Raw genomic sequence first — 19,417 nt, 5'->3', positions numbered from 1 at the left:
TGTGCTTACATGATATTACAGTAAGTTTTGACATTATGCCTGTTCTTGAGTATCTCTCTCAAATGTTTTGGTTTTACAACCTTATTTTTCTAAGAGTTGTTGAAATGTCTTTATCTCCTGCATTTTCTATGAAGGGAAAAATTAAAAAAAAAAAAAAAAAAAAAAAAGCAAAACCCACAACTCACGGAACTATACAGAGATGAAGGGGTACACACTAAAAACAGTAAAAACAAAGCCAAACAACAGCAAAAACAAAAGCCAAAAAATACACATTCCTCTATCAGAATTATTTTGTCCTAATCTAATCATTACAGGTCAATGAATTAATTACAGATGTCAATTCTGTAAGATTACTTCAGACAGGAATGTTGCTTTTATCTTTACTTTGTTCTCAATTTAGATTGCATTTTATCTATACCATTTTTTTGCATGTTGTATTATTCGTTATATTACATAAATCATTACATGCTAACATCCATTAGATCATACGAACCCCCAAATTAAGAAGTGTCATGGCATACTTTCTAATTTCATTATACATGGAACTACATGGTATTGACATTGACAGCAACAGGCCTTAAGACTCTGCTCAAGCTATTCTGTTTATCCAAAATAACTTGTTTAAATGGATTTTAAATATCCAATAGCAAGTTCATAACCTTGGATATGCTATGCATATTATTTGCCAAAAATACATGACATGTATGACAAAATACATGACAAGTCAGGTCATAAATGGGCACGGCAAAAAAGAATTTACAATTTGTATAGGCAAATGACAAACAATAGCTTCCAAGTTGAATTAGTGAAACATTCTCCAAGTGTAAAGCTTTCTTTTGGAAACTGCTGATACAATGAAATAAGAAGTGTTCCTCAGAAACATGACAACTCCATCAGGATAATAACTTGGAACCTATCTCAAGTGGAGTTTGGAAGCTGGAACTCTCACCACTATCTCTACAGGAGCTTTTCAAACAGGCTTCACATTTTATTATAGCAAAACACTGTAGATGCATTTGTCTCTTCTTCTGTTGATGATGCAGATGTTCGGACTGATTTTGTTTTGGTCAGAGAATGAGATCCAAAACCACAATATTTGATATTTTGTCTCTGAAAAATTAGGTAAACTAATTCCATGAAAAGGCAATAAATAAAAAAAAGGCTATTGTTCTTCCCTATAAAAAGACTAGTGTATCTTATCCTTCACTGCTACCTAGAGATCTTTTAAAGTTCATGGTTTAAGATTTAATTCTTTAAATACAGTTGTTCCTCAAATCCCAGACAACCCCTCTCTGATGGAAACAGATGATATGGTCGTACTTTGGAATCTCTGAAACACGCACATTCAGACATGGATTCATTTATCAAAATGAATCTCAAACATGCTTTGAAACAAAAACCGTTTTCCCTCAGGCTTAGCTGGGGTTCAAATGTGTGACAATGAACTGATAATCTTAATACAAAAGAAGTTTAAAATTATCTTAATGAGTGACGCATACAATGCTTACATTCTTTTCTGCTAAACACAGGTGTTTGACATTCATGAAACTTCAGGTTTACTGCCACATTATTATGCAGACTTCAGTTTCTCATTCTGGTTACAGCAGAGAGATAATAAAAGAATTCTCAAGTAGACAGGCTATTACAAAAATAATGAGTCATCTGCACTTGACACTACTCTATAGGTATAAATTGGTTCAGATCCATTATAGCAAATATAGTTGTGTCAGTTTATATCTGCAAAAGATATGGCCCTGACTCTAAGAAATAATAACAGGAGCTGCTTCTGTGTGCCATTCCAAACTCGCTGAGTGGAAAACCGACTTTTGATCTTGCATCCCACTTAGATTTCACAAGTTGAATGTAGAATATAGCACTTGCAATTTCGTACCGTAGATCACTTCATTTAATCTAAAAATGAAAGGCTTGATTCCTCGCTTCACTTTCACTTCCCCAGAAATTGTTTTAAACCTTATAGCAGAATAAGACCAGAACAATATTGGCTCTCTGCAGCAAGTTCTTTGCTGACAGAGAACACTAGAGGTCTTGTGTTTATATGCAGATAAAGTTAGTTTCTCTTGGTCATGGAAGACTTTAATCTTCTTAAGATCAAGAACTTTGTTGGAAATCTACTAATCTGGTATCATGGCAAACTTATACAAGGTAAGTTATTCTATAAGGGACAACTCCTTGGAATTTTATTATTTTTTAATATTGGTCATGTATTTGAAAAAAAAAAAAAAAAGAAAAAAAAAAAAAGAAAAGAAGCTACATAGCCAGGCCAATATACAAAACACATGTTACAATAGCAGATAAGCTATTTCACCTGTGCTTCAGAAGATGAGAATCAGCCATTCCATCCCAAGCAGTCCATTCTGACATTGCATGTGCTTAGCTAGATTTTTCCTCCCTCCCAGAGAGTGATGAGAGTCACTTTGCACATTTGTGTGAAATAACTCCACCTTGCAACTTCAGTTAATACTCTTGCCTCTAGTAACAGCAGGAGTGGAAGCTATGCCATGTGGAGAAATTAGTGGTCTGTTTTGGTCCTACCATTTCATTGCCATGAAGTAGGATTGCACAAAACACAGGATTTTAGCCTATCCCAGCAGCCTGAAAGGTACGGGCAGATAAACAGAATGGCAGCAGACATCTGCATGAGGCAGGCTAGCGTAAGACAGACAAAGGTTATATTGTAGAGAAAGAACTGTGAGGTCTTCAGACTTTCCACTGAAACTCATCAGTCCTTCCAAGGTCATGTTTCTTACCTGACTCACCCATTTACACTGAATCTACCTTCCCTTGTTACTTCAGCCTTTTTTCCACCAACCTTCCAGTTTTCTGTCCTTCCTCTTACCCTCATCTCTTTCCTGAAATCTGCTCTACCACAAAATTCACTATTGTTGATACAACACTTCATTTTTTTTTTGAGTTTCCTCTAAGAAAACACATGGAATAACGCCTCTTTGCTTGCATAGGCTAGTTGTTTTGGGAATATGGGAGATCATATTGCGAGTAGAAACCTCAGGGAACATATGCACTCATGTCCCTAGATTGACAACCAGGCTTTTTGTCATGTAACTACTTTTCAGTACAATAAGCTACCAAGAAGCTTACTGGTTTTTATTCAGTCATTTTAATGTTTTGTATGTGGTAAAAAATCCAGCTATCTCAGAAATTTACCTCAAGCCAACAGTACATGTGATCATAGTACAAGCAAAATAAATAGAATACAACATACAATCAAGCTTTATTAGACACAACTCTAAGCAAAGAGCACCGGAATGTTATCCTACATACCCATTACCTTACAGACCATATGAAACACAAAAACATTGATGAATCTGTAAACTATCACATTATCTCCAAAAGTACAAATAAGTGTAAATGCAAAAATAAAACAAATAGAAATACTTGGTAAGAATGCTCAGTCTTTTCCCAACTGTTTCTTGTTTCCTCTTGCATAACTGTGGATCATAAAAATGATATGCCTCAAATTCAATCACCCTTTACAGTGTGAGCAAGTACCAGCAATCTATAGTGGACAGTCCCCTGCTGCAGAAATTGTCAAAACCTCCACAGTAGAGGGCCTCCAGATTCTTATCTGCATTATACCACTTATTAGCGCAAAAATCCCTTTAAGTAGACATGAAATTCATTCACACTTACCTTGATTATAATCAAACCATAAACTAAGTTTAATATGATCTTAACAATGATAAAAATGTATCATGATAAATATATTGCGCCATAATTCAAAATCCAAATATAATTCTTTCTTAATGGGTAAAAGAATCTTTAACTGCTCTGACAGTGCCCTGGAAAAGGATTTATTTTGACTAAAACAACTCTGCAACACTGCTTTTGATTTTGGTATTTAAAGGTTTGTTTTTATCAGACCTTCACAAGAACACACCTTCATAAGAGGACAAAGTATAATCAGTATTCCACTTTCTGATATCTCTATAAGATCTGTAAGTAGAATATATTTTTTTGTTTTGACTTTCTCTGCTTATTGAAACTATTGACATAGATGGGAACCCATTCTTTAGTCTCAGATATTCCATTTCCACCCATTTTCTCTCAGTAAATCCAGGGTGCACATAAAAGACTGAGAACTAGGAAATGCAAAAACAAGTTCTTACCAAAAAACCTAGGAAATTGCTTGTGCTCTTTCTCTGTGTAACTACTGTTCACAATACTGGACTTCTCATTTGGAGCAGTTGGCAATAAATTTACTAAAAGAAAAAATAAAAGTGGTGAAACAATAAATGATAAGCTATCTAGACACAAGAAAGTTCTGAAAGTAAACTATGATTGGTACCCATTTAAGTTTAAGTTTTAAGTTTCTCCTTCAGTTTTATTTATATAATACTTAAATCAAATATGGTCTGGTAAGGTTGTTATTATATTGCTAGCAAACATTCTAACCTTTGCAATAATAACCCCTTTTCAAAATACTTATTATTACTGACAAAAAATGGCTATGAAGCTAGTTTGCATGTTACCAGCTCATTAGACTTACATATTTCAACTGACATATCTATTCTCAAATAAACTATATGGACAAGCCAAAAGAAGTGGACAAGCCTCACAGTGACTGCTTCATCAGAAAAAGGAAAATTATAAACAACAAAAGCAAATTCTTACCAAGTATCCTGGGAAACTGGTTGTGCTCTTCCTCTGGGGAGCTACTGTTCATAGTGTTAGGATAATCTTCAGTTGGAGCATTTGGCAATAAATTTGCTAAAAGAAAAATGAATGGAAAACAATGAGGAAAAACACAACATAATTGGTATCAAAGTTTCAGTACCACTAAGGTAAAAACTTCTGTCTATTGAAACTGTGTCTCCCTTCTTTGATATTCACACAAATTTACAATTAGGTGTTATTTCAGATTGAAATTAAAAAAAAAAAAAAAAAAAGATAAAATAATTTTTAAAAAGCATTTTGCAACTTTTAGTCCAGAAGATAAAAATGGAATCAGAGCCCAGGAAGGAATGCTTCAGCAAAAGGTACGGGAAAAGCATTTGGCTCTATATGCGTATTTTTTGAAAATCCTTGAAAATCCTTTGAAAAAAAAAAAAAAAGGAAACTTATTGGGTCTTTCCTGTTCTAAATATGAATGAGCTCAGGCTCCTCTTACTGAAAAGACACTTGAAACTGTCCTGGAAACAGACCCACTAGATTAAAAAAAAAAAAAAAAAGAAGGGGGGGGGGGGTTCCAGAAATTTATACTATGAATATAATTAAGTGCTCTGAGGAGCTAGGGAGAGTTAGGAAGGTTACTGTATTCTGATGTAGAAAAAATCATAGGAACTAGGAAGACAAGGAAGTGGAAGAAAGATCTATGGTTAGTCTAAGTGGCTGTTCATAGCCTAAACTGCAGGGCTAAATCATTCAGATGAAGGACCAGTTTTGCATGATTCTTTGGTGAGAAGGTAGCAACCCAGAGTAAGGAAACAGTAAAAGCAGAAATCCCTCTTTTCTTTACAAGACATGTTTTGAAAGGAATAGATTCAGACATATGGCTTAAGATATATAAACTTTTTATGACATTACAAGGCCAAACAGCTAACATATCTTAGATTTAAAAAGAAAAATAATGAAAAAGGTGACTTAGTAATGTGGCTGCAACCTGAATAGGTCCATTTCTTCATTCCCTGTCTTTATAATCTCTGCTACTGTTAAGTCTCTGCCTTCTTTAATATTTTCACAATATATTTCAAAAAGATATTTCCCCAGATTTCTGCCCAAGGAAATGGGCTTATAAAATCTGTTTTCTAACAGCAAGTTTAATGGAGAAATGCAGTGCTCTAATATCAAGGTACAATCAGGAGACCAAGGAGACCATTTTGGACCAAGTCGCTTCTTCACTTAAAATTGATGTCACTTCAACTACTGCATCTGTCTCCATTACTTTCAATGTTCTGTTTCAAATTATATATCACTCATTATTTGTTTCAACTTAGATATATTAAAGAATATGCAATTAAAAAAATAAGATAATATCATGTTTCTTTTATACAATAGGTTCAAGAAGTTTACCATATATTTTTGCAGGGGTTTATGGAATTAAAATGCATGTAGGTATTTGACAGGGAAAAATAAAACAGCAGGAGTCCTGCAATATTCATTAAAATTAACAGCACGTACCACTTTTAAAATATTTTTCTTTGTTACTTTATATTTCTTATTTTTGTATGTATTTTTAAGAATATATAATTGTGTTAATCTCAGGTATAAATTATTGCTGCTTTGGAGTCTCCTACATTGCCTTTTTTCCTATGCCAAATACCTTCAAAACACAATGTTGTTTATACAAGAATAAAGCTAAGAATAACAAGGACAACAACTTACAGTTGCCTTGGCAGGTAGTCTGGCATTCTTCCAAACTCTTAAAGTTGTTCTGGTTTCCTAGGCACCCACCATACTTGAATATTTCACATAGTTTTGTCTCTTTGTTATAGAAATATCTGGAAAAATAACCTCTGCAGGTTCCAGGGTCTTTCTCATGAAAACAGAAGTCAGGCTTTTCTACAAACAACGGTAAATGATGAACAGGGTGAGGGAAGGAAAAAAAAAAAAAAAAAAAAAAAAGGCAAAACACACTGTAAGACAACAATAGAACTAGAAAAAGTTGATATAAGAAACCTGCATCTTTAGACTAAAGACCAATTGTAAAATAACTGCTGCTTTAGTGTACTGCTTTTGTTCTATATATATAACACTGCAATACTGAGCTAGAGCATTATAGGACATGGTTATTGCTTTTTCTTTTTTTCTTCTTTTTGTCAAATAACCATTCAATTGTACCTTGGAGAATGCGTACTGATAACTCCTTTAGCTGTCTTTCTACACTGAAGCTTTAAGATGAATATTACTTTTAATTCTGAATTAAAAAATAAAATAAAATAAAATAAATCACAGCTGGATCATTTGAACTTAAGTATACACTCTTCCCATTTATGTAGTTTTAGCCAATGTTGGTGTGAATGACTCAGAAGACATTGTTAAAATAGAAGGAAAAAAGGAAATAGTTGTTTGTTTGTTTGTTTATTAATCTATTTCTATTTTTTCTATCAGAAATCTAACAATGCATTTTGTCTGGGACAGTCTACTACTATAAAATGATACAGGAAACTAGAAGGCAGAACAATTATTCTGACTACCTCTTTTCAGTCTCAGTTGTTCCTAGTTCATGCTCTGAAATTACAATATCAAAGAAGAAAATTTTAATAAATGAATACTACATGATTTGACTGAATAACCAGGCATGATATCACAGCTTCTGGCAGTGAAGAAAAACACATCTTTGTACAGTGATCCTCAAATGTTGTTTTTCACTGTACTCATTTTAAATTTATAATTAAGGAGGAAAAAAAAAAAAGAAAATAATGACAAAAATAATAAAATATATCTGGATGTATTCTCAAATTCTTGCTAGTACATAATTTGAAATATGATACTTTACTGAGCTGACTAGCAAAGTATATTTAGTCTTCATATAAAACAATTGTGTCAGATATGACACATGAGGCAGGCCTTATATGTGAAAGTTAAGAGAAAGGTAAGACTAAAACAGTGTGCATTTTAATAAAAATCACTACAGAACAATTAGTTTGAAGTCCCTAATGCATTTGGAGTAGATTATGGAGTAGTAAAGAAGTTTGTCCTATAACCTCTATTTTTAACTATATACTTATTCAAAAGTATTGCTCAAACAACATAACTAAGTTTGAGACAAATCAAATACTCATATCAAGCATTATAATAGCTCATAAACTGAGTTTTCCCAAGAAATAATAGTCAATATCTTGAATTTCGCTTTTTATAAAGCTTCATTAATAGAAAAATGTCATTTTCAGAGACCAAGGAAAATTCAACCATTACAATGTTCTGGCATAAATTAAAGAAATTGACTATTTGAAGTGCTTCTGGATAGCTTAATTTTGATCCTTCATTAAAACTGATATTTTCTGCCAGTAAGTATGTGTATTCTACAGTTCAGATATTTAACACCTATCATTCAAATGCAACACCTACTGATGTTCACAGATTTACAAAACTAGTTCATGGAGACTAACAAATATGGGTTATATGGATAAAAAAACATGATATGCTTTCTATGAGAATGGAAATGAGACCATTTTGTAGACAAATAGCAGGCACAATTTCCAGAGCAGCATCTATTGGACATATGTTATCTATTAGTAACCATTACTAACCATCTATTAGTAACCAATTCTTTCACCAAATATTGCATAATATTGTCAAAAAAAGAGTAAAAAAAAAAAAATGTATAAATTGGATATTAACTGAGAAAGGAAGGTGGAAAATAAAGGTATGTAAATAAAAACATTTGCTCCTCATTTTGAAAATCCTTATATTAAAGTGGTTCTTGCAGAAAGAGAAAATTAAATTCAAATAAGTTGAGCTCACAACTAACATTTATAGCCAGTTTTGCAGAGAGAGGCCATGAAGACAATACAGCAGTATAATCTTAACCATACAAACTAGTATTACACTTCTAAATGACATGTCTTTCTCCACAGATTAATATTCAAGAATACATTACTGGGAACAGTAGTAAATACGTAATGGTGTTTATAGTCATGAGCTAAATTTAACAAGTTAACTATTTATTTTTTTTTTGTCAATAAAAGCAGGAACTAGAGTAAGACATTAAAGGAAGCAGTACAAACTTCTGCAGCATCTATGGAAGATCAGGTTTTGTAATTTCCATAGCATAAAAATTCAATGCATTAAAAACGGGAGAGAGAGTAGAAAAAAAAGGAAAAGAAAACCTTAATCTCAACATAAAAATATTCCAGAATACCATTCAGTAGAGAGAGATGATTTAGTCTATTTCAAAATGTCTACGCAAATACTGGCATTTCTATGAGGAGTTAAATGCATACCAGCTCAAGAGGAAGTAAGGAGAAGGAGCAAGATCCTGGTAAGCAATGCAAGAAGAGCTGATTTCTGATGAAATCAGAGAACTCTGGCTACCAGTATTGGGCCCAATAAAGATAAGCCTCAAACGTGGAATGAGGAGGTGTGCAATAAGTCTTCACAAGTTCTAAGTGTCAGACCTAAATATCCATGTTAGGATCACAGGTTACACCTCAACTGACCCCACAGTGTTCCAGGCAGGTGATTCTCAGTGCTTAAGGTAGGACCTGGCCATTTTTCATTGGCTAGCCTTTTCATTGGCTATTTCATTTTCATTACTTAGGAAGTCTGAGCATTGGGCATTTAAATTTCTGTAAAACAGTCTGCCCATTCTGTAGTTTCTGCAGAGGAAAACTTGCTCTCTTGCCTTTTTGAGTAGAGAGGTCACACTAATCCTATTATTTCTTACACAGGCAATATGTGAAACATCTCTGTTTCAGAGTGATTTTTCCTATTTTTGCTAATAGTAAAGGGAGTGTTTATATTATATTTAGATTATTATTCTCAAAACACACATTAAAAATTTCCATTTTATGGCTAACTACATTCTGCTTGATTCTCTGCATAATCACAGTTTTCTGATTATTGAAGAAAGAGAGAATATGTTTGTTTTAGGGAAAAGTGTCTGACCACAGTGACCACAATTGTCCTTGAAGTCTTAGATGAATATGGACAAAGAAGATTAGAAATAATAACTTGTTTTAGTATGACACTGCTGTTATTAGGAGGCAGCTTGGAACAAACATAAAGAATCTATCAAAAGAGGCTAAGTACCTTATTGTATAAGAGTATAAGATTAGTATGTGAACAGTTACCTTGCTTCATTTTTGCTAGCATCATCTTCAGAGAGAATTCTACAATATAAATAAAAAGAAAAATAATTAAAAGTAGAGACATTAAGTTTCACCTGTAGTACCAGACTGCTTCACATGACTATGAGCACTGAGGAGGAAGGACACAACATCTCTTCCCCTCCTTTCTTCTCTTTATTAAAGAAGTAGCACAAAATCATGGTCTGAAGGACTGAGGTATTTCCTTTGTATGAGAAGACCTGCTATATTTGAAAGAAGAGGATATGGAAAATGCTGGGATTAAATTATGCCCATATTGAATTGAACAGGGAAATTCCTCTTTATGTTGCTGGAGCCAGAATCCTGCGTTATGTAATCTTACTCCCCAAAAGAGGCTAGGTTAATTTAACCCAAGTACTTCAGCTACTCATAGTGCTAATATAGCTTTGGAGCAGATCTAGTTAACAACAAAAACCTCTCTTATGCTGTTCAGTTCCCTTTGTTATGCCACAAAGTGTCAGAGTAAAGCGTTCCTTATGATGTTTGCAATATTAAAGCACCAGGTAGAAAACAATTCCTGCTGGAAAAAGTGGAGTTGCTGCTGTGCCCTTCCTTGTTATTTAAGCAGTAACATAAGATAATTTAGCCATCTGCATCCTTACCCTTTCTGCTATTTGTAATTTTCTATAAGGTTTCCCCTGCCACATACACTAGCTATAACAATCTTTTCACAGACTAAAATTGAAACTAGTTTTAACAATTCATCCTTCACTTGCATTTGAGAGCAAGTGTTTGCAACTGTCATTTACATACTGTTATACCTTCCTTGAGTCCTATTTTAAGAGGTGCTGATAGCTAATATGGTTTTAATGTCAGTTGTACTGCCACACTGTGTGCCACAATCTTACCAGTTTGTTATTCTAGACTTTTTTCTATTTCTTCTGAAAATGTTGCTTGTGTTGTATTTTCAAAGCACATATACTGGGTAAAAATTCTATTGTGCTACATTTTCCTTTTGTCTCTGGGATAATTCAACTGGCATTCTTAAAAAAATATTATTCAAAGATATAACATGCACTTGAGAGTGACAAATCATTTATTTGAACATATTTCCAGTGTTTCCTGTTAGTAGGAGGCTATGCCTTTAGCATTAAACCTATGACCTGATTTAAAACAAAACAAAACAAAAAAAAACCAACAACATTATTTTCAGGACAATTGTTTTGGGCTATTTTACTAATTCCACTCATCTGTCTCCGCTATTTTACTAATTCCACTCATCTGTCTCCTTCAGGCCAAAATCAGCAATCAGACTTTGATGTGATCTCTACCCTTCTGGCACAAAACAGGAAGAATTTATTGTGAGTTTATACAGGCCTAAAGTATTTTAATCTTACCACCATGTCAACATTGTCTCTTTGCTTCTGGTTTTGCTCAAAAAGCCAAATCCACAGCTGACTTAATTTCTTCTTTGTAAACATACTATAATTCTGAGTAGATCTACTCTTTACATAACTGACCTAAAAATTGCTGTCATGTCCAGAACCTTTTACCAACAGGTATGTTCTCCATACTAGAAAGCTTAAATAGTCTTTCCAGGATAAACATTCATTGCATTGAAAATTAGGACCTTTGTGCTTGTGTTGCCATCTGCAATTTTACTCCTATTCACTCTCTGAAGTGGTGACCTTCAAGCACAAGAAACAAAAAATGCACTTGATTTCTAGGAGACGTGAATCAGAACTAGGCATCTTGAATCAAAACATTGTCTTAGAGAAGCTTGAAGTAGCCAGCTTGTAGTTGGACTCTCCAAACCTTCTTGTGCTGACTCTAACCAGCTCTGTGAATCATCAGTTTCCATCTTTGATGGTTTATTCATCCATTAAAAAAATATATATTATTCCAGTTTAAGGAGCCCTGCAGTTCAGTAGTGTTAGCTTAATTAGTTGTGCTTAATGCTGAAAAATGAGACATTTTGGCTATTCACATTATTTCTTTTGATTTTGTACATCTCAAAACTTCTCTTTAGCTTATTTTTAACAATCTTTACCTTCACATTCTTCACAGTGAAAATTCTCTGAATAGCTCTTAGATTTTTCTTTATTTTTAAGAATTTAACAGTCATTTTAGTCTGATTTCTACTCTGCTACTAAATTAGTTATCTTTCTGCAGTAATAAATAACAGAAACATTAACTAAGATGAACATAATATAATATGAGACTGCACAGAGCCAGGCTTAACAAATAGAAGCTACTACTTTTTTTTTTTTTTATAAAAAAAAAAAAAAAAAGAATTTAATGTTTGACAGTGTACTGTGTGTGACGCCAAACCATTTTATCTGCACTTACTCATTCAGAGAATACAGAGCCTCTATTGCTCCAGTTCCTCACTGCAGACTCTACATTTGCAAATTCTTGGATTATTATTAAGCATATACCAAATACTGGAACCCAGGCTGAGTACCAACATGTAGATAGACACTGTGCCAGCTCTCATTTTAAATGATATTCCCATTTCATTCTACAGGATTAAGCCAATTACATGCTAGCATAGGATTTAGTTCAGAAGATCTGTTTCAGGTATTGATCCAACATACGTGTCAGAGTCAAAATAACACTATTAATCAAAATACCAACATTAGATTGAAGAAATAATTCTGTAGAACTTCACTCGTGGCACCTGATCATGGCTTTTATACACTCTTCAACCCAAACTCTGCACCAATGAACCTTGCCTTCTTCAGTTTAGCCCTTTGTCTTAGCCTTTAAATTGGAATTTAGGACAAACACTCCAAATCACAAGGATAACAGATGTTTTGGATGAGATACTGGCAGCTGCAGTCCTGCAAACAATCCTGCTCTGAAAATTGCAGAAATGCTGTAGGTCCAGCTGAAAACCAAAACAAGATACCAGATGTGGAGTGCCAAAAGCCAGACTGGTGACAGAAAAAGAAGAGCTATCTTCACATCCCAAACAGTTTTTGACTATGAATGCTAATCAAGAAAAGAGCTTATCATTTTTTATCTTGAAAGACTGTATTGTTAACTTTGTGGAGCTGTAGCTAGAAACTGATTAATCACAATTTTCTAAACAAAACATGGAGTACAGCTGTAGAAGTGAGGAAAATGCATTGTAAGGAAGGTCTTTCCTCTTAGAATGACCTTGCTGACTTTTTTAAACTTATGTATATGTATTATCTGTGAAATTCAATTGCAAGTTTTATTAATTTCTGTTACGAAAGTTCAATAAATACAGAAATATTTTTTTGAGATGATTGTGTAGAGGAAAAAAATAAAATAAAATCAGCTAAATCCTTGATATAAACTTATGACTTGTAGAAGCCATATGACAAAAGGAAGGATGCAAGTGTAGAAAGACCACTGACAAGGAAACAGGGAATAACTATGCAAAATATTAAAGCCAGAATTGGAATAATGTTTAACTCTTTAAGGTTGGACCTGGTGCTTAGGGACATGGTTTAGTGGGTGACATTGGTAGTAGGGTGATGGCTAGACCAGATGGTCTTGAAGGTCTTTTCCAACCTTAATGATTTTATGATTCCTTAAAATTAAATTAATTCTTCTTTAGTGCTCATCAAAATATCATCACACAATTCTTACACCCAGTTTGGGGGGTGTCAGTCTTCAGCCTACTTTTGAAACAAGATCAGCTCCTGCCCTCTAAGTTTCCTTTACTACCAAGCACTAAAACCGGCATATTCTAGTTGAAGAAAATGACCCAAATACAGAGACAACAGAACTAGCATTTACAATACAAGAAAATGGAAATTTCTTACTGACTGTGAGCTGTGCTCTAACCAGCACAGGACTATTTGATCTCCTTAAATATTGCAGGGTTCTCAACAGAATGAACAGCTAGCAATTTTGACAGAACAATTTGCAGAAAAGTAAGAACAAAACATTAAAGGTAAAAAAGAAGCAAATGTCATTTTAGAGCTAGATATGAATACTAATCTGCAGTTCTAGCAATATCTGTGACTTCAACATGGAAAGAAATCAAATCAATGATGTGAAGCTTCTTTGCCTTCTCAACCAGTTCAGCAAGAGCTGGGTTATGACTCAATTCAGGCCCAAGTGGAAGGACAGAATTTCATTCAATTTATGTATGCTTTCATTTATTGCAAGATGTTTGTATTCAGAAAGATGTTTTTCTTTATGCCATCTATTTTTTTGACTTAAAATTCTAGATGATGTTACTTAGTAACAAAGGAATTATTAACCCAAAACGTTATTCCTCAGTGATATGTGATTTCAATATAAATCTTATTTTAATATAATTTACATTTACCCGTATATTACTCCTGAGGACAGTGAGACTACAATTGATACTTGCTCCTTCTTCACTGGAGTACATCTGGTCTCCAAGGCTTATCAGATCTTATCAGAAGCCATTAAAAAATAGTCTCAAATCAATCCTGAGAATTAACTGCAGTGAAAAACTGATATTCAATTAAAGAATGTAGTGATCTGATCTTTATCACTTTGACAGGTTGTTGGTGACATTTTGTACTGTTTTTTTTCCATCCTGAAAGAAATTATTCTACATGCATGGGGTTGTTTGAAAGAAAAATAACTGAAATCTGCTTTCATTATAAACTTCAGGGATCACATTCAGGGATTGCATAGAATGCATGCAGTCTCCTTGCTAGAAAGATCAAAGGGATGAAGACCAGAGAAAACCTGTTAGGAAAAACAGGTCTTCCTTCTGTTAGCTGTTTTGATAGTTTCTCATCAATGAAACTTTGCTCAGGTACAACATCTCAGTTTAAGCTTCGCTATTATTTATACATACAGTCCCACTGAGGTTTGTGCTCTATTTAATCATACTATTCTGGCTCAATTTTTACAGGTAAGAGAACAACCCCACTTTACTCTGTAAAGCCTTCACAATGCTGAAGACCTTAGTTAATTATGATGATAATTTTTAACAGCAAAAATGGCATTCACAAGGCACATTTTGTATATTTTGTTGTGTATCATGTTTTGGATCTCATTTTCCTCTTTCTAATGATTAATTGATGAAGCTGCAACAAAACAGATATTTTAAGCCAAACAGCTATAACTGACATTTTTAAGGATGACTATTTTATTACTGCAGTTCTAATTTTGTTGAATCATGGCAGATGTTCAAGATTTTGGATAGCTTGTATCAGCTTCTTGAACAAAGAGAAGCATGGAATCAGAAACTGGGTATGATATTCCAAAAGCAATGAATACGCTGGCCAACTGTTTAGCTCAGCCTCACAATCAATTTTACATTAACAACTCTTTCAAATCATGGCTTTAGCCAGAAAATAAGCTTTCTTGCATTGCTCTCTATTTTGCATGTCCACTAAAAAAAATTCACAATTTGTCTTCCCAAATCCAGAATGCTTGCTTGCAGAATCTAAAATAATCCAGATGACTACAACATCATAGAATAATTGGGAGCATAATTGGGAGCATGACATTACTGTATTAACAGGAACTGAAGAGGACCTCTACTTCTAAAATTCATATGGTTTACGGATGACAAATAAAAAATGCAAATGAAGAACTGATGAGAATAGGAGAATGGGTACTGGCCTGTTACCACACACTTGTTCTGACATTCTTCCAGTGTTAGAAAGTTGTTTTCATTGCCATGGCATCCTCCATATTCAAATATTTCACACCCACGGCTTTGAATGTTAAAATAATAGCGCATGTGGATAGCTTTGCATGGACCTTCATCTGCTTTCAGGGCACAAATTGAATGTCCCAGTTTCAGCGGTGGCAAAGGAGCACCTGTGATAAAAAGAAGTAGAACAACTGTTATCAAGTTACTTTGCTTCACTGAACAGCTTAACTTCAAAATCAAATTTCTTGCCTGTTGTGCTGGAGAGGCACTGCTAATATCTGGCTCTAAAGCTCTAAACACATTAAACATAGATGTAAAAAGACAACCATCATCTCCATTGGAACACAAGTTCATCTCAATCAAATGGAAATGTTGGTTTCAACTTTCAACCAAAAGAGCTCGTATTCCAAACACCCGGTCCTCATCATAACTTTGTAAACAACTACAGATAGCAGCTTATTCATGGAACCTAGTGAAAAATTATCATCAACAAATATACTGAGAAAATTCGGGCAGCTCCGAAAGACACGCTGACTACTCCTGCATAAATAAAGGCTGAAGGAGTGTGCCTTGTGCATGAACATCTCTGAGAGCGAACATAATTCGTAAGGACATCTCAGCAGACAGCAGCATGGGGTGAACTAAGCAAGAGAGCCCTGCAGAGGGCACCATTTCCCTACCACATTACACATTACTGGTACATAAACCCATCTGGTACAATTGAAAGGTCATGATGTTTTTCTTTGATAGGTTTCATGATACGTTTCATACCTTTCTTCGATTTTACTGTTCTCGTCTGAGACCTTTTAAGAGCTGAAAAGAACACAACAGAATGTTTGGGTGAAAAGAAGTTGAACCTTTTCACCTCAAGTCATTTTTATGTCTTTCAATATATACACATATGATTAACTCTTGGAATGTTATGTAAAAATTAACATACATATTTTGAAGAAGATTACTAACAAAGTGTTATGCTGTTGGTGCCTATAAGGAAACTCTGATGATCCCATTTATAATACTGTTCCCTTACCAATACAGGCTTTGAGATTTTTTCCTGCTTTCCTTTTCCAAGGAAGTAGAGGATTTTAAAAGCTTTGCAGAGCTTGTGTTTGCAGTTGCAGTTGCAAGAACAGAGCTGAAATCTTGACCTCATTCTCCCACAACTAATCAGAACACTGATGTCTCTTAATATGTGTATTCAAAAGTAACTATCAGTGCTATCTGCAGTGGCTCAGGAAGGAGGAAAAAAAGATGAGGACAAGCATATACATGATCATTATATAGCTTTCTTGTGCTAAGTATAGTAAATTTCCAGTTTTAATTAACAGAATCCACAAAAATCCTGCTTTATGACCTGGTGATAAGGAAATTGACATTACTACCTACCCACTCTGTGGCTATTAGTTTAACATATAATATTTATCTTATTATAAAATTAACTGAAATACACAGCTGAAGTAAACCCTCATAAACACTGAGGCAAATGCAAGTTTACTCTTTATTCCATTTGAGACATTGATAACTTATATATACAACAAAGAAATAAAATTCACTGCTAAAATCTTTTATCCCATATCATGTAAATCCTTGAAAAAATAAGTTTTATTACACAAGTACTATCAACACAAAAAATGTATCAGATAATTAGATCTTCCATTCTTAACACGGTCAATTTGGTGTTAAAATACAGACTGAGATGTTTAATTTCAAAATGCATACCAAATATTCAGTCCCTAAAATTGTCTGTCTACCTTATTAGAGAAAGGATATTTACAAATTCTGAAGTTAGAAAAACAGATTTGAAAATACCATTGAAGATTGCCTAATAGATACTGTGGATGAATTAAACAACAAATTTCAAAGAGATATGAGTTTCACTAAAATTCCTATGGAGCTCAGCTTGCCAAAGATTTCTGAACTTTGTTTCTCGCCAATTTCCTTATTTGGGTCTTCTTAAGCCCATGAAGAATCAGGATTTAGACACCATACAAGATTCCAAGTTGTGCCTCAAAGGTCCAAAGTTCTCCAACAGGTTTGGAAATCCTTTGGAAGAAACTTGAAAAGGCTCAACTAGAAAAGTTGAGAGAACACTACATTGCAAAAAAAAAAAAAAAAAAAAAAAAAAAAAAAGACTTTGGAATTCCCTCACTGAGTAATAGGGGGAAAAAATGCCTTGAAAGCATCAAAGGTTTCAGTAACATTTGGAATAACTCCTGAAAGGCTAAAATCAAGCATTTAGCTGCACAGAAATCAATCCAGCTTAAATGGGGGTGGGTGAGAGTTAACAGCTGGTTTATAAACATTTTACTTTCTTGGCACACAAGTAAGGAGACCTCATAAGTGACCTGTGTCAATGACCCAGTTCAGTCTCAAAGAGGTTGTGAAAACTTACTAGGTTTCTTAACTACTAGAATTACAAACATGGGGTTATGGCAGATCATTTTGCTCACTGCAGTATGCCACACCAATGTTGTGGGGTATCAAAACAGAAATGGTGCCTAAGCATAGTTGCAAAACTACACAATGAAGAACAACTGGCTTAGTATACTAATCTTAGAAACTTTTTGGTCTCAACCGCTGCTTGTTTCCCACCAAACCCACAAAACTAAATCTTTGTTTTGCTTACCTCCTCAGACCTTTCCTCTGTAGTTAGTCACATTGTTACCACTGTCAGATGTACTGACAGTGACATTTACTGCAAACATAACAACTATTTGTGTCTCACTTTTTGGCAATCTATGAACTGGCAGAGACATTTCTTTTCTTAGGCATGCTGGTAAATTACCATACTTTGACTAAAATACGTACCCTGTGAAGCACCAGAGAGCCAAGTCCTCTCCCTTTGAACAATAACCAAGTGACTCTGAGGAAAGATGTCTCAAAGGGATTCATGGGAACTGAATCATTCCTGCGTCTGGGAACAGAGAGAGTTCTTCCCCCATTACTTTACACCTGGGAACACTTAGCTCACCACAGACGGTATAAAATTAGCTTTCCTTCTCAGATTAAAGCAGCAGTTGAGAAGGCAAGCATGAGTGTTTGGCCAGTAGGTCTGTATAGATACAAATATGTCTGCACCGGTTTCACATGTGGAATATGCCTTGAGTAAGCTAATTCCTGTTGTATGGCCTCCTCCTCTCCTATTCAGTTCTAAAAGAGATTGTTCCTACTACGTTTTAGGCCTTGTGTGAAGAACACAGGATATGACGTTTAGAGAAACTGTCTATCAGAAATGTCAGTGAATAACTAACAATGTAAACAGAAAGCAGTTTTAACAGTGTTGCTCGGTCAACTTTTGGCATATATCTATGGGATAAATACCTTGAGACCTTTCCTGATAGATGGCCAAATCATTCTTAAAAAACTCCAGTGAAGTAAAATTCCCAGTAACCTGAAGGAGCCAGTTCCGATATTTTACTACCCTGCTTGCAATACAAGTATTTTTCATAATATACAGCCCAAATAGTCTTCATTACATATTAAATAATTTTGTACTTCCCTTCAGTGTGTAGGAAGAATAATTTCAAGACATCCAACTTTCCTTTATTTTTTATTTTTATTATTATTATTGGATGACTCTTCTATCCTCTTAATTATCTCTATAATAAATAAAATTCCTTCTTCAATCTCTTTTTATTGGTCTTGCTTTCTAACCCTCCTGCAACTTTCCTTTGGATCCTTTCCTATTGGTTTGGATTACTTTTAAAGTGTATGGCCCAGAGAGGAACACCATAATACCAGAGGCATTAGTGATATTACTAGCCTTGCTTACAACATTATACTATGTCTGTAATGCTCTGAAACTTCTACTTACTTTTCAGCAAATACAATCTCATTATACAAGTGCTTAAACAGTTATTTTCCACCTTATATTTACAAATGCATTTATTCTTCTAAATATAGCAAGTTGCAGTCATCATTTTAAAAGAAAAATGAGTTTAAGTCTCTCCATTGGATCCTTTTGGATGCTTATTAGGCATTCCATTTAAGCACCCAGTCCAAATAAACTTTTAGAAAATCTGTAGAATTATATAAATTTACTACCCTAAAT

The 19,417-nt window shown here is 34.2% G+C and overlaps 1 protein-coding gene across 4 annotated transcripts in view; it reads right to left on the bottom strand.

Annotated features, from left to right (window-relative positions):
* TFPI (tissue factor pathway inhibitor) overlaps positions 1–19,417 on the bottom strand; it is a 43,175-nt gene that overhangs the window by 5,886 nt on the left and 17,872 nt on the right. For 3 of the 4 annotated variants that reach the window (XR_014317844.1, XM_082763988.1, XM_082763990.1), the window contains 5 exons: positions 15,333–15,533; positions 9,771–9,809; positions 6,361–6,537; positions 4,651–4,746; positions 4,146–4,238 (listed from right to left, as the gene is read on the bottom strand). Coding sequence is in view for 3 of the 4 variants with exons in the window: in XM_082763988.1 (XP_082620114.1) it covers positions 4,146–4,238; positions 4,651–4,746; positions 6,361–6,537; positions 9,771–9,809; positions 15,333–15,533 (606 nt within the window). In the remaining variant the exon portion in view is untranslated. Of the gene's footprint in view, positions 1–136; positions 3,468–4,145; positions 4,239–4,650; positions 4,747–6,360; positions 6,538–9,770; positions 9,810–15,332; positions 15,534–19,417 lie in introns of those variants that run through there. The other variant, XM_082763989.1, reaches the window with a different exon arrangement.

This window comes from Aythya marila, assembly GCF_965140915.1.
Source record: "Aythya marila genome assembly, chromosome: 6".
Classification (NCBI taxonomy): Eukaryota; Metazoa; Chordata; class Aves; order Anseriformes; family Anatidae; genus Aythya; species Aythya marila.
This window is presented reverse-complemented; position numbering and strand designations above follow the sequence as displayed.